The sequence below is a fragment of the Elephantulus edwardii genome, unplaced genomic scaffold (genome assembly GCF_000299155.1).
Source record: "Elephantulus edwardii isolate Elephantulus edwardi_28Jun2011 unplaced genomic scaffold, EleEdw1.0 scaffold00273, whole genome shotgun sequence".
Lineage (NCBI taxonomy): Eukaryota > Metazoa > Chordata > Mammalia > Macroscelidea > Macroscelididae > Elephantulus > Elephantulus edwardii.
In genome coordinates, this window is record NW_006400023.1 from 2,618,003 (window position 1) to 2,644,541 (window position 26,539).

General features: G+C 48.0%; 1 protein-coding gene across 3 annotated transcripts; it reads left to right on the plus strand.

The window, feature by feature from the left end:
* Positions 1–12,530: 12,530 nt before the first annotated feature.
* Positions 12,531–22,172, plus strand: SEMA6C (sema domain, transmembrane domain (TM), and cytoplasmic domain, (semaphorin) 6C). Of its 3 annotated transcripts, XM_006900113.1 has the most exons (18): positions 12,531–12,702; positions 14,532–14,646; positions 14,958–15,021; positions 15,180–15,236; positions 15,806–15,907; positions 16,110–16,200; positions 16,381–16,500; positions 16,690–16,778; positions 17,086–17,303; positions 17,572–17,703; positions 18,005–18,157; positions 18,395–18,568; positions 18,786–18,932; positions 19,215–19,292; positions 19,414–19,469; positions 20,226–20,270; positions 20,611–20,706; positions 21,127–22,172. In XM_006900113.1, the coding sequence occupies exons 1-18, from the start codon at positions 12,585–12,587 to the stop codon at positions 22,170–22,172; spliced, it is 2,901 nt and encodes a 966-aa protein (XP_006900175.1). In that variant the 5' UTR covers positions 12,531–12,584. The 3 variants fall into 3 exon arrangements, with proteins under 3 accessions (XP_006900175.1, XP_006900176.1, XP_006900177.1); XM_006900114.1 differs by lacking the exon at positions 20,611–20,706; XM_006900115.1 differs by lacking the exon at positions 16,381–16,500 and having other exon boundaries at positions 12,585–12,702.
* Positions 22,173–26,539: the final 4,367 nt, after the last annotated feature.

Here is a 26,539-nt window from a genome sequence, read left to right on the forward strand (position 1 = left end):
TGAAATACCACTGTATCCTTTTAGAGATTAAAATACTTGAGTTTTAAAAAGTATATAGTAATACTTAATAGTTTAAACTACATTTAAACTATATTTTTTTTTCATTTATTTCTGCTCTTGTTTTTATAATTTCAGTTTTCTTAAAGGGTGTCGGGTTTTCTTGCTGTTCTTTTTCAATTTGCTGGAGATATTGGGTTAGAGCATTTAAACTATATTTAATATCACTATACTTGTCACTTAAAAGACTAAGATGCACCTAATGCAAACCCTGATATTTTCAATTGCTTCCTATGCATCTGAAGATTGGACAGTGAGTAAGGAAGAGAAGAATCTGTGCATTTAAATTGTGGTATTGGAGAAGAGTACTGCATACCTCATGGATTGCCAAAAGAACAAACAAATCAAAGGTCCAACCAGAGTTCTCCTTGGAGAAAAGAAAGGCGAAACTGTGTCTCAAGTCTCACATACTTTGGCCATGTTGTCAGGAGGGGCTGGTCCTTGGAGAAAGGCATCATGCTGGGGAAGGTTGAGGGTCATCTAAAGAGAAGACCTTCCATGAGATGGACTGGCAGAGTGACTGCAACAGTGAGCTTGAGCATGTGGGAGACTGTGAGGATGGCATAGGACAGGGTGAGGTTCAGTTGTTCGTTCATATGGTTCATGAATTGTAGCTGATAACATCTAACAGTATATCCTTGCTGATGAAGGAACTGAGTTTTTAAAAGATTAAAGAACCTGTGCCTGAACCACAGAGCTAGTAAATGTCAGGATTTTGTGTGATGCCTGTGCCTATGCTTTTTTGATAATTAACTTTACAAACTTATGAGGTAGTAACAAACCTCATACTGAATGTGGCAGCATTCTACCCTAGGGAAAATATTAGGTGGCACTATAAAAATAACACACAGGAAAAATAAAAGCCCTTTTCATAAGAAATGCATAATTTAGTTGGAAAATAGGAAAGTGAAACTACAAGCAGATACAAATACAAAAATAACTTCAAAATTTAAAATTCTGTTACCAACACCTTACCTGTTTACCTCTCTAGTTTTACCTCTTGTCTCTCCTTTTGTTAGCTACTCTGGAAGTCTTAGTTCCTCCAGTACTTGGCAAGACTGTTTTCTCTCTCTCTCTCTCCCTCCTCCTCCTCCTCCTCCTCTCTCTCTACTCTGGACCTCACTTCTTTTGCCTCAGTGGCTCCTCTTATACATATCTCTTCCTGTTCCTTGATTCTTGTTTATCCTTCAGGCTTGGCTGGAAAGTTAAAATTCTGTGAAGCTGTTCATGACTCCTTCCCTAAACTACAGTAAACTCTTCTGTTCCAGAATCTTGCAGAACTCCTGCCTACTGTAATGATCACTCTTCACTATAATTTGTGATTTTATTAACTTCTTTTTGTACAAGACTGAAAACTCCATGAGAACAAGGATTATGTTTTAGCAATTGGCACTTAATTGTGCTGAATAAATATTTGCTAAAAAAAAAAATTCAAAACATATCCAGTATTTCATAAATTCTGGATATAAGTCCCTTATCTGATATGTTATTACCGAATACTTTTTCCCAGTCAGTGGCTTCCCTTTTTACCCTACTGGAGAAGTTTTTGGATGTGCATAGGGATTTGAGTCTTAGAAGATCCCATTCATCTATGTTATCTTCTCCAACAAGATAAAGATAAATAATCCAATAGAAAAATGGGCACAGGATATGAACAGGCACTTCACCGAAGACGACATTCAGATGGCTAACAAGCACATGAAGAAATGTTCAAAATCCCTAGCCCTAAGAGAGATGCAAATTAAAACAACCATGAGATATCATCTCACCCCAGTCAAAATAGCAAAATTTAACAGAACATCAAGCAACAAATGCTGGCGAGGTTGTGGAGAAACTGGAACCCTGATTCACTGTTGGTGGGAGTGTAAAATGGTGCAACCCCTGTGGAAAGCAGTATGGTGCTTTCTCAAAAAGTTGCAAATAGAGATACCATTTGACCCAGCAATTCCACTACTGGGAATATACCCTGAAGAGACCATAGCTGACATCCAAGCAGATATATGCACACCCATGTTTATTGCAGCTTTGTTCACAATAGCAAGGAGTTGGAAACAACCTAAGTGCCCATCAACAAACAAATGGCTAGAGAAGCTGTGGTATATTCGCACAATGGAATACTATGCTGCATTAAAAAACAAGGAACTCATGCAATATTATTCAAAATGGTTGACTCTGGAGAACATTATGCTGAGTGAAATATCCCAGTCACAAAAGGACAAATATTACATGATGCCACTGTTGTAGAATGGGACTGTCCTTGGGGTTGGGGAGAGACTGAGTAAGATGGGTTCAATAATGTATACTGCACTGAAACAGAGGAGGGAGAAAACTGTTTAAAAGAGATATATGACTAGGTATTTCTGTCATCACAGGAGTCTAGAGCAAGGGCTACATGGTGGAGGGGACCTGGGGGAGGGTTTGTAAAACAATGAAAGAATCCTTTCTTTTACTTTTCCATCATTTTTGACTCATGTACTTATAACTTGTTAGTCAAATTTGTGTCTTCTAGGTTGCAACACCCCCATGATACATCTTCAAGGATATGTACATGTACAGCCAAGCACAATCAATAAGAGTGCATCTAAATTCCAAAATCAATCTCCATAATAGTCTATGTGTTTCCTACTGCCAAAGGGGCCCTTTAGAGTAGTGAGAGAAGATCTTCACCCTGAAACCCACAGCGTCCCTTTTCAGCAGGAAGTAGCTAAGAGAATACGCCATCCCCTTTTCCTTATGAATCAGGGTGAAGTCTCTCTCAGGGAGGAGTGATAGGGAATGGCAAAGGACACACCGACAAAGGAGATTAATCAGAACTGACTTTGACAAGCACTGTGGCAATTGGACAATTAAAACAGACATTCGGATGGCGGAAGAAGAACAAACTGGGGAGGAGGGTAGAGAGAATGGTGCAGCAATGAAGGAATGAAAACCCAAAATCCCTGTAAATGTTCATTAAAACGAATAAAATTTAATAATAATAAAAAAAAACATATCCAGGAACCAGGAGATAAAGGAAAATAGCCCTGTAACAGTCACATGCCATAATGCTTATTTCCTGACTCTTGGGGAAGCCTTCCCCCCCCCCTTTATGCTACTATACTAATTTCTAAGGATTCCTGGTGATAGTGCACAACTTGTTAGTTGCCCAAAATGTAGGCATTTCATGGGAGAAAGGTGGCTTGCCTCCCCAAGTAAAGGTTCACCTCCTCAAAAGTCATGGTGAACTGGACTCTACTTGATGCCAGTGGGGATTTTTTTATACTCATTTCTACTAATCTCCAGACCCACAGCACATAATTAGTAACAAATTAAATAAGGAAAGAAACACTTTTGGAAGAATACTAATAATACAAAGGAGAATTTATTTTAAGGGAAAAATAAGAAGGAGGAAAAAAGCTGACAACTGTAAATGATAGCATCCTTATCCATGTGAAGGAAGAACACAGTATTAGCTCCATATAACCCAGGATTCTGGGGTCCTTAATGTTTTTCTGGACAAATGTGTGTACAGTACTAACTCTGAGTAAGCAAAAATATAATGTCTTAACATGTGTAAAGTACTTCAGAATTTATGAAACATTTCCCTCCAGCATATGACAGAATTCTATTCCAATCTCTCCATCATATAACTCTTTTTTTTTTAAATTGCCTGTTATTGTCATGTGTGTGTGCTTGTTGGAGCCAGGGACCCCTGATGACTCAAGGCATCAAATCTCACCTGCTGCCATGGGCAATTTTCAGACAGAGCCAGCTAATAGTCTTCTAAGTCATAAACTTCAACATCTGAGAATGATAATATCAGCCAATTATGCACTGTAACATTGTTTATTATACTAATGATAAAGTACCCCATACCAAAAAAAACAGTTTTAAGTGCAGTTTGTCACAATTCAGATACATCATGAGTTAGGGACACAGGTCTTATCCCATGAGGCAGGTGGGAAGGTAGTACCTTCACTAACAGATGACAGATTCAATCTTAGAGATTAGTTTATTATTATGTTTATTCAAAGCCATACTTCAGACATGAATCAATCTTACTGACTTCAACTCATGCTTTTAACAATATAATCCACAGGAAATGTATACCTTTAAAAATAATCTTTGTTTGAAACAGGTAAAAGGAAAATTTTGTACTTAATTGGATACACTTACGTTATATGAAAAAAAATATTCAGTAAACCTGCTGGAGGGTTCAGCAATGGGTCGGTTTCCACTCAGTGGTACACAACAACAATGTGGGTTCTGATGAGCTAGATTTTATGATTTTATCATGATTAGATTGATATGCTCATCATTTCAGGAAGAGAAAGTCATGTGATTTGAAGCAGTCAAACAAGACTTCAACCTCACAAAAAGGAGGCTTACAAATTTTAATGTTGATGCATTTCTTTCTCCCTCTATTTACATTATATATCAGACATAATGACTAAGTCTTGAGAAAAGACCTTATTTCTTTTGACTGGTAAATATGAAATTTAAAAAGGGGGGGCAGCTTGCTTGCTTTAGATTGGTAAATATAAAAAAATCCAAATGGATGTATCTGATATGCAACTGTATATATGAGTTTAAAGCTCTGGAGGGACCTGAGTTGAAGACCTACATGTCTATAGCAAGCAGCACAGATGTAGTTATTGGAATTGTTGGTATGGATTACCTTGCCAATGAGAGCTGATAGAGCAAAAGATGACTAAGGACATGGCCCTAGGAAAGAAATAACGGTCAGAGGATGCTTAGAGAGACTGTATTGATAGAAATGAAGCTATTTGTCAATTTAAAAAAATATTAAACCCTTAGTCTCTGTCAAGATAAGGAAGGACCCAGGAGTCCAAAAGAGCACATTTCTGGGAGCAATCAGTAGGGTCAAAAGCTGCAGAGAGGGCAAAGAAAAAACTGAAAAGATGTTCATCAAATGTGACAAGGAGCTCATTAGTAGTCTTGATGAGCGCAATCTCAGTGGATTGACAGGCAAAAACTAGACTATAACAGATTAAGAAATGATGAGAGACAAGAAATGGATAGAGTGACTTCTTAGAAGCTTAATTGTGAACTTAACAGAAAATCTAGATGGAGAAATCGAGGGGCAGTTTGGAATATTTGTAATCTATTAAAGGGTGATATTTCAATATATGTACGTGTTAAAAATAAAGTTACAAAGGTAAGGGTAACACTAAAGCAAAGAGAAAGGATTTGAAGGCATATGGAGTTGTTATTGGTATGTGCCGTCGAGTCACTTGCGACTTAGTGACCCTATGTACAATAGCCCTAAACTCTGCTCTGTCCTGTACCAATCGCACTGTCTCTGACACTCCCATCCCGATTAACCCAGTCACTGAATCAATCCACCTCATAGAGGGTCTTCCCCTCCTGTGCTGTCCCTCTACCCTCCCAAGCATGATGTCTTTCTCCAAGGACCGGTCTCTCCTCACAACATGTCCAAATGCTGAGGGAGCCTCAGAATCCTTGCCTCCAAGGAGCCACCCAGTTTAACCCTCTCCAGGACAAATCTATTTGTTTTCCTAGCAGTCCATGGTATTCTCAATACTCTTCTCCAGCACCACAGCTCAAAGGCATCAATTCTCCTTCTATCCTCCTTGGTCATTGTCCAACTCTCTGATGCTTAACAAGTGATTGTGAAGACTATGGCCTGTATCAAATGCACCTTAGTCTCCAGAGAGACACCATTGCTCTTCAGTCCTTTGGAGAGGTCCCTAACTGCGGACTTTCCCATGGCAATGTGCCTTTTTTTATTTTCTGGCTACTGGTGCCAAGAGTGTTGACTGTGGAGCCAAGCAAACTAAAGCTGTGTACAATCTCAATCTCTTCACCATCCATCCTGATGCTGCCAATTGGTCCAGTGGTGAGAATCTTTGTCTTCTTGACATTGAGCCTCAATCCATATTGGAGGCTGCAGTCCTTGACCCTCTGCAGCAGGTGCTTCAGGTCCTCTTCAGTTTCAGCAAGCAGGGTTGTGTCATCCACATAACGCAGGTTGTTATAAATCGTCCACCAATCTTGACCCCACATTTCTCCTTATAGAGCCCAGCCTCCTGGATAATCTGTTCTGCATATAGGTTGAAAAGGTATGGAGATAGGATGCATCCCTGGCATAGGCCCTTCCCAATTTTGAACCATGCAGTGTCCCCTTGCTCTGTTCTGACGACTGCCTCCTGGTCCAAGTATAGGTTTCGCATTAGAACAATCAAGTGTTCTGGGATTCCCATTCTTCTCAGAGTCAGCCACAGTTTTTTATGATCCACACAGTCAAATGCCTTTGCATAGTCAATGAAACACATATAGACATTCCTCTGGTATTCTCTGCTTTCAGCTAAGATCCAGCTAACATCAGCTATAATACCCCTAGTACCACGACCCCTTCTAAACCCAGCCTGGACTTCTGGTAGTTCTCTGCTGATGTGCTGTTCCAGTCGTTTTTGGAGTAAAGCCCCTAGGTAAATGATGGACAGTACAGATTTATTCAATTAACACCCATTATGTGCTGGGCCTTATGCTACATGCACAGGATACTGTGGTCAACAAGATAGACATGGCCAAGTCTGTCTAAACAGAGCTTACTTACAGTAAAGTAGAAAAGTTAACCCTAGACAGGATACAGACATGTCAGTCACAGTGATGACAGATGTCAAGATGCAACTAAGTTTATTAGTAAAAAAATGGAAAAAAAATCCAACCCCACCAAAATCCAAAGCCCAACAGTGCCACTGAGTTGGAATGGACTCATAGCTGACCCACCAGAGGGTTTTCAGAGGCTGTAAATCACAAAGGGAGATTACCCATCTTTCTCTTGTGGAGTCACCATGGATTTGAACTGCCAGAGCACCACCTTTGGGTTAGCAGCCCGATTTCCCAGGGATTAGGCCACCAGAGCTTAATTGGGAGCAGAAAGTTGCTGGATTTCTCACTTTCTTACCTCATTTTCTCTGAAAATAGATATGGGTTCTAATGAGGTGAGCAAGAAAGTTGTCAGATAAGGAACTCGAGAGATGGAAGCTTGAAATAGTCACTTGGAGGGATTGGGAAATGATAGTTTCCCAAGCTTGGTGATCCTGAATTTATAAATACTCCAATCAATGGGACTATGATTTTCTCCACAAGTTCCAAGCAGTAGGAACAGTGTCTTTTTATTTATCCATTGAAATCACTGTTTCTTTTCATACACATTGCCATGATTCTTGCCTAATTGTTTCTCATCCCTCAGTAATCTTGCACAGATGCCATTTTAGTGTTTCTGACCTTTTATCTCACTGGTCCACCTAAAATTCCATCCATGTGTGTATCTCTTGGTGTTTGTATAGGTATGTGTCTTGCTTACTAAGGCTTAGCTCATTGGTGATGCTATACTGATTGAAGGCTGACCTAAAAGTGACTAATCCCTGCTCCTCCTTTCCTCCTGTCCAGAGACCAGACTGGAGAGAAGGAAGTGCCCACTCATATAAACTAAGAATACCAGTGTCTGCTAGGCTACCCACTTTCTTAGGAATTTCACAAATGTCTTTTGTCACAACCCCACACAGGAAAGAATCATAGCAGCCACCCCTAAGGTGGGAGCGGAACAGTGCTGTCTGAGGTAGACATTCCACAGTGACATTCCCAGAATCAAAGGGTCTTTATAAAGCATAGGGCTGGAGAAGGAGCAGTTTAGCTCTTTGAAGGGATGACCAGGATCCTCTTGGGAAAGTTGAGACATCCTCAATCCTGTGTCTGGGCAGAGAGGCTGTGGGGTTAGATACAAAGGAGGGTAACTTTCTTTCTCTCTCTCTCTCTCTCTCTCCTTTTTCTGTGTCATCCTCTGGGTCAGTTTGTCTCAGTCTCCACATCTCTCTTGGCTTCAGCTTTCTCACTTGCCCTTTTCCATCAAACAACAGCCTGTTCCCTAGCCACCCTGACTTCCTTGGCTTCTTCACTGCTGGCTTAGGTTCATTCTGCTTTGGAAGGAGTGGGGGTTAGGAACTGGTGACTCTCTTCTTTTCCCAAGCCTCAAGTTCTCAGCCGCATGCTAGGCCCACTTTTGGGTGCATGATGAACCGGAAGTGGCACATGGGGGGAAATAAGGCAGTTAAGATAAAAGAGAATAAAAAGGAAGAATAGTTTGGGCTCGAGTAGGAGATAGGAAAGATTCCTAGAAAGGAGAGTATCCAAAGTTATCCAGGCAGTGAAAGGAGGGAGGGTCGCGCCCCGTCCAACCTAGCTGAGCTCCATCCTCTACTCGGTTTCCTGCCTCCCTTCTCAGCTTCCCCTCCTCTTTCTCTGAGATCACCCCCCACCGGGGCTTCTCTTTGTTAACTCATGTGAGCCCGCTGTGTCAACCTGTCTCAGCTTCTGTGCCTGCCTCTTCTGTCTGGGTCTCAGCGTCTGTCCCTGGGTCTTTATCCACTCTCCTATCTCTGGGTCTCCAGTGCACCCTCCCATCTTGGCCCTTTAGTGGGCGGTGCTCCTGGCTCCCAGAGCTGTTCTATTGGCCGAAAGGTGCCGAGGGGGTGGTGTCTAGTCAGTCTTCGAAGGCGGGATTAGTTGCTGCGGCCGTGGGGCGGGCGGGAGGTGGGTCCGGCCAGGAGGCGGGCGGGGCGCCCAGGGCCCGGCCCAGAGCTCCGGGCGGTCGCATTGTTTTCCTCCGCGGAGCCGCGGCGGGAGTAGGGCTGCAACTCAGACCCTGGGCTCTGCCTACTAGACAGCACTGGGCACCGAGATCCAAGCTCTACCAAATTCGGACGCTCCTTGCATCTTATCAGAGCACCATCCACGGATTGTGAACTCGAAGCAGCGCGGGGCCCCTGCCAATCCGCTTGAATCTCGATCTCACTGACCTGGATCTCTGAGCAAGTACCCCAGGCACCGCTGAGGCTGCAGGGAGGCGGGGAGGGACGGGGCGCCGCTGCCCAGGGACAACCCTCCAAAGTGTAGACAGGAGGGACTGGAAAGGGTGTCAGCGCGCCGTGCGCTGGCTGGTGGAGGGCCCGCGGAGTTGAGGTGTGTGGAGGGAGAGGGGGCCAGTGGCCGAACCCCAGCGCTACACTTTCGAGCGCAAGGTCTGGGCGCCTGTTCGTGCTGGGCTTTCGCTGGGTCGCGTCCCAATCCTGGAGCGCTAAAGGGGATTCTTTGAGGCGCGCATAGAGGCAAACCCTGTCGCTTCTCACCTTCCCACCACGGCAGTGAAACTAAGGCTACGAGAGCAGCTGAGAACCAGACCCTCTTAGTGCCCCTGAAAGAATGAGAAGGGGGGGCGCCTCGTTCCGGATCCTGGAGTCACGGCAGCTCTGTTGTCCTTGTGCTAGCGGGAATCTGAGCAATCCTCGGGGCTTCGGGCTTTGGCACGGAGTCAGGGAATGGGGTCTCCAGGAAACACTGATACCAGCTCCCCTCCTCTATCACCTTCTCAGCCCGGAGCTTTGTTAGATAGAGATGGCACAAGGAGGCGGGTCGAGCCTGCAACCGCGTCGCAAGCCCGCAGACCCCGCTCGGCGCTGGCCCCGGGCCCGCCCTCGTCGATCCTCAGCCTCTGGCCCTGTTTCTGTGGCCTCCGAGACCCGCCTCCGCTCTCCCACCCCCGCCCCATCCCCACTCGGTCTGCGCCTGCTGGCCCCTTCAGCCCCTCCTCCCGCTAACGTGGCTCTGGGACCCGGTCCCGGCCCAGACTGCTACCCTGCTAGCCGCCCCTCCTCGGAGCTCCGAGCCAGGGAGGGGGGAGACCCGTGGAGCCCCTGACTCCCCGGCTCTGGACGCCTGGCTTATCCTCCTTGGGGGTTTGGGTGTGAAGGTTGGTAGGTGCGGAGTCTACGGCTGAGAGCTAGGGGTGGGGGAAATGTCTTCGAGAAGAGAACGCGTTCAGGCGCCCCTTGGCACCCCCTGCCCTCCAGGAAGGTGGACTGACGGATTGGCGAGCGACCAGCGAGGGCTTCCTGCTATTGTCCCCAGCCTGGACTCCTTCTCTGTCCCTTCCCCAGTCCCTACCATACTCTGCCTTTGACCCGGCCACTCCCAAGAGGTGGCCATAGGGGCCTGGGAGGAGAGATGGGCTGTTTCCTCCTCCTACTGGGAGAGCAGTTCTGAGGAGAGAAAGGATGGCCAGGTCTCCCTTACTTCCTTCAAATTGGGAGTAAGAAGCAGCTGGCATTGATCCTAGAGCACTGAGAGCCTTTCTCCAGAGCAGGGGTGGGTCTTGGGCAGCCAGCTGCTGTTCCCCAAGAGCAGCTATGGTAAGCCCTTTTAAAGGTGTATCACAGTGGGAGGGAGGCAAGGCCAGGCCAACCTTGAGTTCTTAGAGGCCAGGTAATCCAGCCTGTGGTGGGGGTGGAGGAAGGAGACTAGATAGGAGGGTGCTCTCTCAGGGAAGAAGGTAGGGGCGGTGGGTGCTGCTATCAGAGCATTTTGCCTGGAAATGAAGAGCATGTAAATGAGATGCAAATTAGCCTCTATTGTCCCCAGCTAAGAAGGCGCTAGATTCTGAAGGTTTTAATGTGGGAGTGGTCGTTGTGCCCCATAAACACCTCCAGTCACCCCATTTCTCGATGCTGGTCCTCCAACTCTAGGACTTCCCAGTTAGGGACCAACCCTGGACCCAGACCTGGGTATGAATTGGCCCCACTTTTGTAACTAAACTCAGTGTCAGAGGCTTTCCAACTTCCAGGGAATTATCTTCCTTCCTTACCTTAGCCTCAGCAGACATTCCTAAATTTTCACATTTACTTTAAAGGGAAGTGATATGGGAGGTATAACTGCCTCTTCCCCTCTTCTGTCCCTTCTTCCATCAGGTCAGAGATCTCCTATTCCCCTCAGACCCCTAACGGAGTAACCACCCCAGGTAAGACAATGGCAACAATTCCTGAGGGCAGGGAATGGAAGCAGCTGTGACAAGGGAGCAGGAAGAGGGTCTAGCTGCTCTCCCCAATTGCCAGAGAACAAAGTTGTTTCCAAGGTGAAGATACCAGTTGCCCAGGGCAACTTGGGGGGGGCCGAAGGGGGAGACTAGGAGACAAGCTGTGTCCCTTTTTCTTCTCTTGGGAGCAACAGCATCCGGAAAAATGGTGGAGGGAGAGGGAGGGAGACTAGGGCCTCTCAACACCAGAGGGTCGTTAGCTGGCTGGCAGCTCAGCCCCTGGGGAGGGGGTCATCATTAGGTGTTCCTAACCCTTCCCCTCCTCCAGCTCTCCTGGGGCCCCCCTGACGTCAGCATCCCCACCAGTGACGCTGGATTGGGGGGGTGTATTTGGATTCTAGCTCAAGAGTGGAATTGTTGGGAACATGAGAGGGAGTTGGGCAGGGAACCCCAGAGCCTCTCCTTTAGGACACATGATGGGGGAGGGAACGGGTTAGCTGTTCACAGAAAGAAATGATTCTCACCCTTTATGACCTGATTTCCGGAGCCTACTCCTTTCAATTTCAGGGAAAGGCAGGAAGCTGGCAGACACCTCTTATTGTGGGTCTCAGCCTGGGTCAGCTGGCCGTAGAAAGCTGAAGGGTGGGAAAGATGCATGTCTAATCATCCCTTCCACCATATCCATATTTTCCTGGACTTTGGGCCACAATTGCCTGTCTGTCATTGAATTATTTATATTTCAATTGCAGCAGCAGCTTGATGAGGAAAAAAAGGGAAAGGGGCCATTTCCCTTCATCCATATAGCCCATTCTATTCCCAGCTCCTTATAGGGGGTGGGCCTATTCTTCCCCCCCCCAAGTACATACATTGGTTCTTAGGAGCCTGGGAATGAGCAAGGGGGCTAGAGAGGCTGGGAAGGGGCACAGTGGTCCGGGAGACAGCTGCAGCAGGGCTAAATTTAGCCTCTGATCTGACTTTGATGCAGATTCATTTTTGGCTAAGATAGCCCCCCTCCACACCCCCCTTTCCTAGCTTTTTCCCAGAAGTGGGAAGAACCCTGAAGCAGAAGCTTAGACTAGGGCAGTGAACCCCAAGCCGCCCCTTCCCCTAGATTCTTCATCAACCTTAGGGAGCAGCTACCTCACAGCTGCCTCTCCCTGGGCCTAGTGCCCTCATTGCTCCCAGCCTGCTGTGAGGGTCTGCAAGGGAGGGGCAGACAGACATGGTGCCCTCCTCCTCCCAGTGCCAAGGAGTCACTATTTATAATTTTAAGACTTCAGTGTCTAATTATAGCTGAGAAGGGGTTAGCAAGAGGGGGGCCAGGAGGTGTCACCTACCGAATGTCCCAGACCCAGTCAGAAGAGAGAAGGGTGAGTGAGAAGGCTGGGAGGGGGAGCGGGTGTGTCCTGTCCTTACCTGGGGTCATCACCAGCCATCCTCATACCAGCCAGTATGGGCCAGTTAGAACAGGAAGGGCCTTGAGTGATGGTGACAGCCGGCTTGGACTGAGGCAGTGCCAGGGAGAGCACTCTTTCCCTCACCCCACAGGGTCTTCTGGGGATAGACCAGAGAAGGCCTGCTCAAGTCAGGACTGAGGGAAACTTGGCTCCTCTCTCACTTTCCTCTGTCTTCCCTTCAGGGCCAGCATATGGGTGAGGGGGCACCCCCTGGGGCCTGAGCTGCCCCACACAGGATGCCCCGTGCCCCCTACTTCATGCCCTTGCTACTACTTCTGCTGCTGCTCTCACTGCCCCATACTCAGGCTGCCTTCCCCCAGGACCCCCTCCCTCTGCTGATCTCTGACCTGCAAGGTGAGTTTCCTGGTACCCTGTCCCCACTTCACTCAGTTATTACAGACTGAGATCTGTGTGAAAGGCTAGGTGCTGGAAGACCCTCAGGCTCAAACAAGTTAAGAGCCTGGCCAGCAGAGAGGAATAGGCAGGTAGAGTGCTGCACCACCGGCCACATCCCTGGGCTTAGTTTGGTCACTTAGAGGTTGTGTCATTTGGTGGCTTGGTTAAGAACATGACTCTCAGCTAGACCAAAGTTTAGCAACTTTGAATCTCTGCTAAACTTCTCACTACCTGTGTGACCTTGGTCAAGTTATTGCACTTCTTTTTGCCTTAGTTTCCTCATCTGCAAAATGAGAATAAAGGAGCCCTGGTGTCATAGTGTGTAATGTATTGCTAAGCGAGGGCTGGCAATTCAAATCCTCCACCTGCTCCTCAGGACAAAGATGGACATTCTCCTCCTGTAAATACAGCCTCAGAAGCCTAATTTTACTATGAGTTACTATGAATCAGAATCTACTTATTGACAATGGAGGGGTTGCTGGGTTTATTTTTTTTTTCATTTTGCCTGTTTTTTTCCTCTGCAAAATGAAAATAATAATAGATTGTTGTGGGGTTTTTGTGTTTTGTTTGTTTGTTTGTGTTTTTCACCTCATAGTGTTATTTAGGGATTAAGCGAGGTAATATGTGTAAAGTGCTAAGAACACTGCCTGGCACAAACTAAATGTTTTATATATATTTGCTATTATTATTACTAGCTACAAAATGAAACCCTGGAAACAGTTGAGAATTTTTCAACACCTCTTAACTCTCTTTGAACTGCTTATGCTACCAGCAAGCCTTGATTCCACCATGATAAAAATTATAAAACTATAATATCTGACTATAATCTTACCTGTTTGTAGAACCCAGTTATATATGCAGGATATAGAGTCATTTTGAGGATGAAGAAACTGCAGTTGGGTTATTGGAAGTAATTGTTAAGGGATATATAAGAATAGCAGTTATATGTGCCAGATGAAGTTCTAAGTACTTTATAAATAAATTTTAAATTGACTATCCCTGAACTCTAGGTTCGCTTATGAGATCTGATGACACTAGTTTTCATAATCAAGTCAGTTGTATGCTGGAGTTGGTTAGAGGAGGCAGAAATCTTAGAGAATCGGGGAAGGGAGGGTGGTGTGCGTACGGGTTGTCTTCAATGGTCTTGAATATAGAGAGCAATGCAGTGAGCAGATGTTGCAAGATAAAGACAGTTTACAGTGTAGTAGAGAAAGGAATTGCTGGCCCAAGAAATAATTGGATTTAGGTCTGGAATCAGAGCAACTTGGATGTGAATCCTGGTGCCTGCCTGCTACTTTTCAGGATGTCTGGCAGTGCAGTAGTTAAGTGCTAGGCTTCTAATCTGAAGACTTGCAGTTTGACTCCACCAGCCATCCAGGGGAGAAGCTGAGCAATCTGGATGTGTAAAGATTTACAGCCTTGGAAAACCCCCTGTTGTTATTGTTAGGTGTTGTTGAGTACAACCTACAGTGACCCTATGAACAACAGATGTGAACCCTGTTGTATCCTGTTCCATCTTCATAATTGCTGACTTACTTGAGGCCATTGCTACAGTCACCGTGTCAATCCATCTCGTTAAGGGTCTGGTCCTGCTCTGTTCTGTAGGGTCACTAGAGCCTGGATTTGATGGAAATAGGTTTTGGTTTTTGCCACTTTCATTCTAAATAAATTTATGCAAGTTCCCAAATGACTTTTCTTTTCACCTGTAATATGAAGTTAGTGTTAAAGCCTTCCTCACAGGGTTGTACCCTGCCTTGTCCTCAGCACCGTATTCCTCTGTCCTCTAGGTATCTCCCCATTATCCTGGTTCCGGGGGTTAGAGGAAGATGCTGTAGCTGCACAACTTGGGCTGGATTTTCAGAGGTTTTTGACCTTGAACCGGACCTTACTTGTGGCCGCCCGGTAAACTGGCCGAAGCATTGTTGTGGGGAAGACATGCATGCTCCTGGGCAGACATGGGACCTGCATGGCCACTGCAGCTTCTTGCAGGGGACACATGCAGGTGCACAAGCCATGGGACATGATATGCTTGGACCCCAAGCACAAATACCAAGGTGTAAAGGGGAGGGTAAAGGGCAGCAATTCTATACTGTTTGTCTTTGAGAAGCTGAACATTGTCAAGTGGGGAACTTAGGACCACAGCGGGGATGGGGGGAGGTGTTTGCTGTAGCTTGACTCTAATTCCTGTTTCCCTTACCCACCTACCCCTTCAGGGATCATGTTTTTTCCTTTGATCTTCAAACCCAAGAAGAAGGAAAGGGGCTAGTGCCCAATAAGGTAAGAGACTAGGCGGACATGGGGAAGGCATGAAAATGAAGCTGAGAAAGGTGTAATGGAGATTAAGTAGGTCAGAGGAAAATATCCAAAAGGAGCCATAATGTGAGGTGGGGTCCAGGTTGCCCTGTAATCCTCCCTTTTCTACTTTTACTCTTCAGTATCTAACCTGGAGGAGCCAGGATGTGGAGAACTGTGCTGTGCGGGGAAAGCTGACGGTGAGCAACGGCAAGAGAATTTCTGGAGAAAAAAGGTCTACCCTGCCTCCAGACTTTGTTCATGCAGTTTTCTACCCATCCTATTTCCCACCCATCTCTCTGATCCCAAGCTTCAGAGGAATGGAAAGGAAGAAAAGAGAATTCATGATTTTTTAGCTTCTTTTAAATACACCGCTCTCACACACATATACACAAAAACCTTGGGACATAGCTATTATTACTATCAGATAAGGAAAGTAAGGTTCAGAGAGGCCAAAAGAGTTGCCCTCAGCCACAGAGCTAGTCAGTGATGAGTTATGTGTCATAGAGTCCAAACTGACTCATAGCTGACCCTCCAGCATGAGAAGAAATTATCCATCTTTTTCCTTGCAGTTACTGGTGGATTTGAACCATTTGCCTTCAGTTTGCAGCACCACTCCTTACTAGGCTGCCAGAACTCTCTAATCAATGACTTAGTTGGGAATTTTATCTCCTAATGCTCTGATGAGCTCTACAGAAGCAGCCCTACTCTCTGTGGCCTGTGGTCCTAGTCCCAAGGGCTGACCTGGAATTTTTTTTGAGTTCTCTAGGATGAATGCTATAACTACATCCGTGTTCTCATTCCCTGGGATTCCCAGACGCTCTTTGCCTGTGGAACAAACTCCTTCAGTCCTGTGTGCCGCAGCTATGGGGTACAAAGGGGAAGATGGGAGGGTCATGGTGGAAATGCAGGGGAGGACTCAAAGTAGTTTGGTGGAAAGGGGGACCAGGATCTGAGGTGGGGAAATAGGAAGATCTAGAGAGAGGGAGGGGAAGGGAGGTAACAAGGATATGAGGAAGTAGGCTATGAGCTAGAATCTCAAGAGTTCTAAGAACATGGTCCCTCTTCCCCAGATAACTTCACTGCAGCAAGAGGGTGAGGAGCTGAGTGGGCAAGCTCGGTGCCCTTTTGATGCCACCCAGTCCAACGTGGCCATCTTTGCAGGTATGGCTCTCGGCATGTGGGGGGCAGGCATGTGGCTGGAGGGAGCTCTCACTTTAGCCCCTCTCATAAGTTGGTCTCTCTAAGCCCCTTAGGGCTTCAGTATAGGGTCCATGGTCAGGTCTAGATAAGATGTGGGAGGTCCAGAAGAGCCTTCTAATTTCACCCTACTTGTCCCTCCAGAGGGTAGTCTATACTCAGCCACAGCTGCAGATTTCCAGGCAAGTGATGCAGTAGTTTACAGAAGCCTTGGGCCTCAGCCCCCACTTCGCTCCGCCAAGTACGACTCCAAGTGGCTCCGAGGTCAGGGCAGGCCTTGGGATGGGTGGCTGCTGCTGGGGAGGAGGTGCAGGGTGAGGACCAGGGCAGGGAACAGGCAGATGGTGTGGGTGGTGTGCATATATATAAAGGAGAGAGGTTGTGTGGGGCCAAAAGTTCCTGAGCAGGTATAGATACTCTCCTTTCTCCCAATTCCGTCATTCCCTTCCTCAGAGCCTTACTTCGTCCATGCCTTGGAGCATGGAGACCATGTCTACTTTTTCTTCCGAGAGGTCTCTGTGGAGGATGCCCGACTAGGGAGGGTAAGGAGGTGGTCAATACGGGTGGGTAGCTGGAAGGTTTTGTTGGATACTCAGGAGCCAGTCTGAGTCAGGGAAGAGGCCTGGCTCTAAGTCTTTACAATACAATCCCCTAGACACTTGTAACACCCTCTGCACTCTGCCTTTACATCGTGCTGTCTCTGTCCTTGGGCCAGGTTGCCCCTCCAGACAACACACTTCTTTGCTGTAATCTGCTAGATTTGTTTCTTATCCTAATAACATTCCTGTCACTCAGCTGCTCCTGGGACTCTTCACTGTTGTTTTCTTCCTGCAATTCTCCTCCCCCCAGGTACAGTTCTCTCGTGTAGCTCGTGTGTGTAAGCGTGACATGGGTGGCTCACCTAGAGCCTTGGACCGTCATTGGACATCTTTTCTGAAGCTGCGGCTGAATTGCTCTGTCCCTGGGGACTCTACCTTCTACTTTGACGTCCTCCAGGCCATGACTGGGCCTGTGAACTTGCACGGCCGCTCTGCTCTCTTTGGGGTCTTCACCACCCAGACCAATAGGTTGGTACTCAGTACTCTGCTGACCAGTGTGGCCCAGACTATCCTCTGCCCTGCTAGTGTCCAAGCTTCCTTCTTAAATATGACTTAATGGAGACAGTTAGGGGAAGCTCTATTCCAAGTTGCTTTCCTGCCCACCTTGCTCCCAGCCTGGCTCCCTACCCTGTATCACCCTCCTAACATAGTGCCTAGAGGGTAACTCCTACTTACCTGGGAAGAGCTGTGCTGTCTCTTCCAACATCTAGCCTGCATCCTTTTCTGGCTCCCCTAGCATCCCTGGCTCTGCAGTCTGCGCCTTCTACCTGGATGATATTGAGCGTGGGTTTGAGGGCAAGTTCAAGGAGCAGAGAAGTCTGGATGGGGCCTGGACCCCTGTGTCTGAGGATAGGGTCCCCTCACCCAGGTACCTAGGATGGGATGGGTTTTGTGGGGCAGAAGTAAGCAGAGTCTGTTCATAAGATGGGATTGTGAGGCGGGTGGGTAAAGGGTCCAAGGCCTGGGGAGGAGACTCTAGTGGGTAAGGTCAGGCCCAAATCCAATCTTGAAGAGATGGATGATAAACTGGAGGGTTTCAACAGAGAAGTAAAGGTGTGAGTGTGTGTAGGAGGACCAGGTACAAAGGATACAATGAAGTAATCCAGTGTGGGGATGAGCCCGAGCCCAGGCTCCTGGCCCTAAAGCTGCCTCTTCCACATGCCCACCAGACCAGGGTCCTGTGCAGGAGTAGGTGGAGCTGCCTCATTCTCTTCTTCTCGAGACCTCCCTGATGATGTCCTGACTTTCATCAAGGCTCACCCCCTGTTGGACCCTGCTGTGCCACCTGCTACACATCAACCGCTGATCACTCTCACCAGCAGGTATGAGGCTAAAAGTCACTGACCACTGATCTCTTCTCCTCCTTCTCTCTGACCCATAAAATAAATTGTTTCAGTAGAAGGAATAACTTTGAAAACAAACAGGAGAAAACTAAGTAGGAAACACTGGGATGTCTGGGGATGCCCAAGAGGGATTGCAAGGGCACTTGGGCTTTCCTTGAGACACTCAGGCTTCTACATAATCTTCTGTTTTCCCTGACCTGAGGCCTTTCCCTGCAGAGCCCTACTTACTCAGGTAGCTGTGGATGGGATGGCAGGTCCTCACAGTAACATCACAGTCCTGTTCCTTGGCTCCAATGATGGGACTGTGCTGAAGGTGCTGCCTCCAGGGGGACCATCTGAAGGGACGGAGCCTATCCTATTGGAAGAGATTGATGCCTACAGTCCCTCCCGGTGAGGCTTTTGGAGGCCAGGAGCGAGATGGGAGATGGCTGATAAGGTGGTGGGTATGGGCTGGGAACTCTGACATAGGCTTCTAGAATGGATTAGAGACCGAGAACACTGGACATTGGGGGGTGGGGGGGGCAAGTGGCTATGGCCTATGGATTGTGCTCAGCTGCTTGTTCTCCAGCTCACCTGCCCATCTGTGATTCCTTCTGTTTCACTCCAGGTGCAGCGGGAAGCGGTCAGCCCAAACAGCTCGGCGGGTTCTAGGACTTGAACTAGACCCTGAGGGTCACAGGCTTTTTGTGGCTTTTTCTGGCTGTATTATCTACCTCCCTCTCAGCCGTTGTACCCGACATGGGGCCTGTCGAAGGTGAGAGAGGCTTGAGGCAAGGCCCTTCTTGGGAAAGCTTCCTGTACCTCCTGGAAATAAAGGCCTTTGGGGAGAGGAAGATAGTTAGGGGGAGCGAAGTTTATTTCTCAAGCTTTTTGAAGATTGGCAGCAATCAGGATATGAATAGGAATTGAAGTAGATGGGATAGGAGTGAAGGGCTAGCAGCCTTGTACAGGTCAGGGTGAGAATGAGAGGCAGTGGAATGTGATTCGCATGGCTAGAGTCCCGAAGGTCCCAGCTTCACATGGCTCTTTTTCCTAGGAGCTGTCTGGCTTCTCAGGACCCATACTGTGGATGGCATAGCTCCCGAGGCTGTGTGGACATCAGGGGACCTGGTGGGTAAGTGAGGGTTCTTGGATTTCCTGAGGAGAAAGGTCCCATCACTAAGAAGCTAAAGGCCGGGGTCAGGGAATGGGAGCAAGACATCTCACTGCTCTGAGCCACCTCCTTTTCTTCCTAGGACTGATGTAGATCGTGTTGGGGACCGGGAAGTCCTGGTAGATGGTGACTGCCAAGGTAAACAAAAGGAGTGGCTACAGATGTAGCCATAGTAGCACATGGCACTGTTGGCCAGTGTCTCTGTTATCTAGTGCTGCTATAACAAACATTACATGTGTTCATGTGGGTTGATTTAACAAAATTAACTTTTTAGACTTCAGGAGGTTAGAAATCTGAATTCAGAGTGCCAGCTCTGAGAAAAGGCTTTTTCTCTCTGTTGGTTCAGGAGGAAGATCTTTGTTTCTTTGGGCTTCTGGGTGATCTTCATGCATCAAGACATTTCTCTTGCCCTATCTTCTTGTTACATGTGATCTTATATTTTTTAAAATTTTTTTAGTTTTTTGTTTTTAATTTTATTATTTTTTGTGCATGTACCATCAAATCGGATCTGACTGGTACAGGAGGAGATTGTCCCTCCTTCTCCAGCAGAGCATCTGGTGGATTCAAACCACACATCTCTGGGATTGCAGTGCAGCTTTTTGCCACTAGGCCACCAGGGCTCCCTAATAATCTTATATTTTTAAAGAGATTGATTCAAAATACACGTTAAAGTGATCCTGTCTTATTAAAGTAACTAAGACAACCCATTCCCATATGGGATTGTAACCACTAACAAGTATTTACAACACACATTTTGGGGGGAGAGTTCAATTCAAAATACCATCCTAGTTGTGAACTCTTATCTTTCTCTCCTGTGACACCCCAACAGTCATCCCCAACAGTTCTTCATGAAGCTTTCCCCTTCCCCTGTCTTCCTCTCCTTACCCTTCATAGATGGAGCTACTGGGAGTCAATCTGGCCCAGGGGATTCTGCTTATGGTAAGTCTTCTTGTCTAAAATTCTCCTTCTCACCTTCCAGCCTCCCAAGTTTGTGTCCCATCGTGACAGTACACTAGCACCCTGCACACCCTGAAAGAACCTAAGAAAAGGGTCACTACCATCCAGGCGTGGCTTGCATATAGTAGGGTGCTTAATAAATAGCTTTGGGAACAAAATGGATGAATCTCCTGCATGGTGATACCCTTCCTCACACTTAACAAGAGTAGAAGCTGGAGTTCAAGACCCCTGGGTTCAGGGGTGGGGGAGGGAGGACTCCTGCATGAGTGTCTGGGGTAGAAAGCATGAGCCTCATTGGCTCTGACCTGGTCTCTGTCATCAGTGCTTCTGGGTCCTGGCCCTTCCCCCGAGACCCCCAGCCCCCTCAGTGATGCCCAACCCCGGCCCCAGTCTTCCACTCTTGGAGCTCACACTCAGGGTAAGGGGGCTGGCTGGGAGGGATAGAGTGAGGTGTGCGGCTTCTGACTCTGGGAGGATTCTAAGGCCCTCACTGGCTGGTTTGCTGTGTCCACTAACGCCTGCTGAGAGCCACTCCTTCTGGGACAGATCCTAGCATCTCAGCCCCACCTCCTGCTGCGGCGGAGTTTGGCATGGCTACCGGACAAGAGCTTGGTGGGGGACTCCCGCGGGCCCAAACTCAAGCCTGCGTGCGAGGCAGTGTTAATAAGGGGCTGTGTGTGGGGGGCGGAGACGGGGAGTGGTTCCCGAGGTAGGTCACTGAGGCGCTAAAGCAACCCCAGAGGTTAGGTTTCCATCCTTGCCGTTGCGCCCTCTAGACCCGGCACCAGCGGGCACTACCTCCCCCCGCTGAGCCTCCCTCCTCCCTCTCGGTCGGCAGGCGTGCGCCGGGACCTCCCCGCTGCCTCGGCCTCCCGTTCCATTCCCATCCCACTCCTCCTGGCCAGTGTGGCCGCCGCCTTCGCCCTGGGCGCCTCGGCCTCTGCCCTCCTGGTCTCCTGCGCCTGTCGCCGCACCCACCGACATCGGAGCAAGGACATCGAGACCCCAGGGCTCCCGCGCCCTCTCTCCCTCCGCAGTTTGGCCCGGCTCCACGGCGGGGGCCCAGACCCCCCACCGCCGTCCAAGGACGGAGAAGCGGCACAGACACCCCAGCTCTACACCACTTTCCTGCCTCCCCCCGACGGCGTGCCCCCACCGGAGCTGGCCTGCTTGCCCACCCCGGAGTCCACCCCAGAGCTGCCCGCCAAGCACCTCCGCGCAGCCGGGGGGCCCTGGGAATGGAACCAGAATGGCAACAACGCCAAGGAGGGGCCCGGGCGCGCCCGGGTCGGGAATCCGGCAGGCGGCCCCGCGCCGCGTGTGCTGGTGAGGCCGCCGCCGCCCGGCTGCCCGGGGCAGGCCGTGGAGGTCACCACCCTGGAGGAACTGCTGCGCTACCTGCACGGGCCGCAGGCGTCCAGGAAGGGGGCTGAGCCCCCGCCGCCCGTCCCCTTCGCCTCCAGGCCGCTCCCGCCCGAGCCTGCGCCCACCGCCACCCTCTTCGCTGGCCCCGGCGCCCTTCCCCGGGAGTGCGCCCCGCCGCTGAGGCTCGACGTGCCCCCAGAAGGGAAGTGCGTGCCACCCCACGCCCGGCCCGCGCTCTCCGCGCCCGCGCCTCGCCTAGGGGTCGGGGGGACACGCAGGTTGCCATTTTCCCCTCACCGGGCACCACCCGCCCTACTCACTCGAGTCCCCTCAGGAGGCCCCTCCAGGTACTCCGGAGGTGTTGGGAGGCACCTCCTGTACCTGGGCCGGCCCGAGGGGTACCGGGGCCGAGCCCTGAAGAGGGTCGATGTAGAGAAGCCCCAGTTACCCCCCAAGGCTCCCCTCGTCAGCCCTTCCTCCCAGCCGGCCGTCGCGAGCGGCAGCCATTTTAACTTTTAAAGGGATCCCGGCCTTGAATGGGGCCTAATACCGTCAGAGTCGCGGGCGTGGACGCCTCTCTGAGGACAGACCACCTCCCTCTTGCCCTCTTACGGACCTCCAGCCTTCCTGGACTCGGGAGAGTCTCCCAGGGAGAGTCTCCCGGGGCCCCTCCCAGGGCTCGGGCTTATTTATTTGACTGTCGTTCCCCCTGTCTGGAGAGAGGAGTGGGAGGTGAGAAGCCTGTCCCCTCAGTGAGCCAGCTTTTCGAGGGGACTCGGCAGACTCCCACTCCCCACTCCCTTCCAGCCAAGCTGCCTTAACTCGCCCCCTCGGGCTTCCACGGAGCGGGCCCAGGCGGGCCACATGGCGGACTGACCGGCCGGGGCCGAGCGCCGTGGACAGAGCTCTCGGGACTCCTGGGACGTCCCTCCTCCTACTGTGTAGGAGCCTCCGCTTCCCAATACAGCTGTGTCCCCGAACCACTGCCTGACTTGACTCGCAGAGCGGGAGGCAAGGGTCGGGAATGGCTCCGGGCATCTTTGCCCCTGAATCTCTGCCTTCATCTTGGACTTGAGCTCTCTCCCGAGTAATTGGGATGGCTAGAGTCCCACTGGGGTTAATCAGGAAAGGTTTCCTGAAGGAGGCAAGCGAAGAAATGGTGTGTGGAGATGAGCCAGGACCCAAGAGATCTATGGTAGAGTTTAGGGGAGGGCATCCAGCACATTTCTGGAAGAAAGTGAGGATTTCGCAATCTGTTCTAATAGAGAGAGAGAGAGAGAGAGAGAGAGTGTGTGTGTGTGTGTGTGTGAAATTTTAGGAGAAATAAAATGAAGCTGTAGTGTAAGAGACTAAAGTTGCACATCAAGAAATTTTGCCCGAAGGAGAATTTGGCTGGAAAAGTCCGGTTTGTACAAAGGATATGGGTACGGGTAAATTGCAGAAACAGCAAAAGGATTTGGTCCTGTGGACCGCAAGGGTTTACCCCGCAGTTCCCCAGGGAGCGTCTCCTCTGCTGGCGGGTGGGGGGTGTCAAGACCGCGTATTTACCGCACGCATGCGTGGTTCCCTCTCGCGGGGCCTCTGCTGGACTTGAGCCCCGCGGGCTAGGGATCAGCTGGCGTGTGGCAGTCGTGATGTTCTTAAGACACCGGCAGCAGCTGGCTGCAAATAGCTGTCCGTTACCGCGGGAACCAATGGGAGCGAAGAACGGGACCGCTTGCTCCGCCCACCACTCCTTGCGGTAAGGATACTGAAGGCTTCACGCAGGCGGCTGCTGTTGCTGCTTTTTCGAATTTACAAGTCAGGTTCTTATACCGGCGCGTGGCTGGGGCATCCTCCCACTTCTCGCCCTCGGCCACCTTCCCTCGCGCCGCCTGGAGTCCAGACCAAGTCCTGCAGTTAGAGAAGCCTTGCTAGTCCTCCCCATTGACTGCCTAAATATCCTAGGGGGTAAACTGCTGGGAAGAATTTAGTGAAGAACCCTGAGATTGTTTCGATCGCCACCTTTACTACTTGTGACTTGTTACAAGTCAAAACCCGGCTCAAACCTTCCATTTCTCATCTGAAAAATGAGATTGAAAGGCAATAAATGTGTGATAACACTTAGGAGAAAACTTCTAGATCATAATTCCTCTAAACTCAGCTTGAGCTATTCCTAATTTTGTTGCTTTTACTTAGCAAGCAAGACTTTCACTTTCATCGTTGTTCTATAGGTCTCAGTTTTTTATGCCCTCGGAACATTCACTACATCTCAGTTCGGTACTTTACCCAAATTTGGTGGTCTTCCAGTCTCTTTTCTTGGAATTTGTTTCATGGATGCCTTATTTAAACCAAAATATTTAGAGGCTATTGATAGTTGTCTAGATAGTAGAGAGGAGGGAAGGGGTGGAGAAGCTTTCTAATCACATGATTTCCTTCAAACTAAAGTGGTGGCGTGAAACATTTCTTAGTATTTAAAAGGCGTATTGCCATGGGAAAGTCTGCTGTTAGGGACCTCTCCAAAGTACTGAAGAGCAATGGTGTCTCTCTGGACACTAAGGTGCATTTGATACAGTCTTTGCTATCACTTGTTATGCATCTGAGAGTTGGACAATGGCCAAGGAGGACAGAAGGAGAATTGATGCCTTTGAGCTGTAGTGCTGGAGAAGAGTATTGAGAGTACCATGGACTGCTAGGAAAACAAACATTCATCCGGGAAAGGGTTAAACCAGGTGGCTCCTTAGAGGCAAGGACTCTGAGGCTCCATCTAACATACTTTGGACATGTTGTGAGGAGAGACCGGTCCTTGGAGAAGGACATCATGCTTGGGAGGGTGGAGGGACAGCGCAGGAGGGGAAGGCCTTCTGTGAGGTGGACTGATTCAGTGACAGGGATAATCGGGATGGGAGACAGCAGTGCAATTGGCACAGGAAAGAGCAGAGTTTAGGGCTGTTGTACATAGGGTCGCTATGAGTCGCAAGCGACTCAATGGCCCATAACAACAACAACATATGCTCTGTTGTTCTGTGCCATCAAGTTGACTACGACTCATAGTGATCCTATGAACAATAACTCTGAGTCCTACCCTATCCTGAGCCAAGCTTAATGTCTGACACAGCTGCCCACATTGTCAAAGTCGTTGTGTCAATCCATCTCATTCAGGTGGTAACTTTTCATAGTGAGAGATAAATCTCACAAATACAGTTCTTGCCCTAAAGCTGGCCAAGAGCAAAAAGCGTGAATGAATGAACTTCAGGTTTAAATGTAGACCCAGAAAGAAGGTTCATATAAATAATCTGTAACTGAATTTTGTGCAAGCAGCAGCAATTTATAGGTTAAAGTCCTGCTTGTTGTTAAAATGTGAAAAATGGTCATTTGATGGTATTTATGAAAGACACAGTCTAAGCTGGTCCTCAGGACCTTTAACAGGATTCCTGGAAACAACCGTGTTGCAGTGCGAGCTACAATACTTGAACTCGGCCACGCCACCTACTGGTTTGCAAGTATGACCTTGGGCAATTCAATGAACCTCTAGGAACCAGTGGCTTTCCTAAAGTATGGAAAGAAGATATGTAAAAAAGGACTTGTAAAACACTATAAGGGATATTTGGCTTAATGGAAATATTTTGTAGGAAAAATAGTATTTTTTCCAAAAATAGACCAAGAATGAATAGACCAGAATTCATACCAAGAGTGAAGTTAATAAATACTCACAAAATACATCTTCCTAACAGAGAACAGTGAAAAAGAAATTAAGGGGATGAGTTCAAAGAAATTACTGTAACAGGCAATAGAGAAGTAAACATGACCTTAATTAAGAAATCTTTTAGGTGCTGTTGATTTGATTCCCTCTCAAAGTTACTACCTGCAACAAAATGAAACACTCCCTAGCATTCTACTGTCCTCACAATTGTTGCAGTATTTCATTTGAGCCTATTGTTGCAGCACTGTGTCAATTCATCTCATTCAGAATTTACCTCATTTTACTCTATGCCCTTAGAAAAAGATATCATATTGGGAAAGGTGGAAGGTCAGAGAAAAAGAGGACAATCCTCAAGATGGATTGACACAGAGCGTGTTACATTGGGCTTGAGCATATGAGAGATTGTGAGGATGTGGTACAGGAGAGAGTAGGTTCAGCTCTGTTGGTGAGAGGGTGGCTAGGAGTTGTAGTCAGCTAGGACACCTAACAATAACAACTAAGTATAATGTTCCTCTCCAGGAACTGGTCTTTCCTGATAACATAGAAAAAAACATGTGAGACCAAGTCTCACCATCTCTTGCTTCTAAGGAGTATTTTGGCTGTATGGGACCAAGACAGATTTGTTTGTTCTTCTGGATTTACATGGTATATTTCATATTCATTACCACTTTTTTTCCAAGCACATCAATTATTGTCTTATTCATTATCTAGTTTTTGCATGCATGTGAAGCAACTGAGAATACAATGGCTTGAGTCAGGTGCACCTTAGCCTTCAAAGTGCCCTTTTGGTTTTTAAACATTTTTTTTAACTTTTCACTATAATTTGGTTTAAAGTTTGAGATTTTTTTAATGCTTTAAACAGGTCTTTTGCAGCAAATTTGCTCAATTAAATGCACAATTTAATTTCTATTGGGTCCAAGTAAAATGGAATCATTGACAACTTCAGTATTTTTTCCACTTTTATGATATTTCTTACTGGTCCAGTTGTGAGGATTTTATATATATATATAGGCTGCAGTCTGATTTTCATCAGTGAATGCTTCAAGTCCTCTTTACTTTCAGCAAGGAAGGTAGTGTTTTATCTGCATATAACATGCTCTTAATGAGTCTTTCTCTAATCATGATGCCAGGCTCTTATTCAAGTAGTCAGTCTTCTCAGATTATTTATTCAGATTTAGTGGAAGGATATAACCCTGATTTTATA

Excerpts from the sequence above, each read along its gene's own strand:
- SEMA6C (XM_006900113.1), top strand. The coding sequence starts at position 12,585 with ATGCCCCGTGCCCCCTACTTCATGCCCTTGCTACTACTTCTGCTGCTG. Across the intron at positions 15,237-15,805 it reads CTGTGCGGGGAAAGCTGACG|GATGAATGCTATAACTACAT; the intron begins GTGAGCAACGGC and ends TGAGTTCTCTAG. Across the intron at positions 20,707-21,126 it reads TCTTGGAGCTCACACTCAGG|GCGTGCGCCGGGACCTCCCC; the intron begins GTAAGGGGGCTG and ends CTCGGTCGGCAG.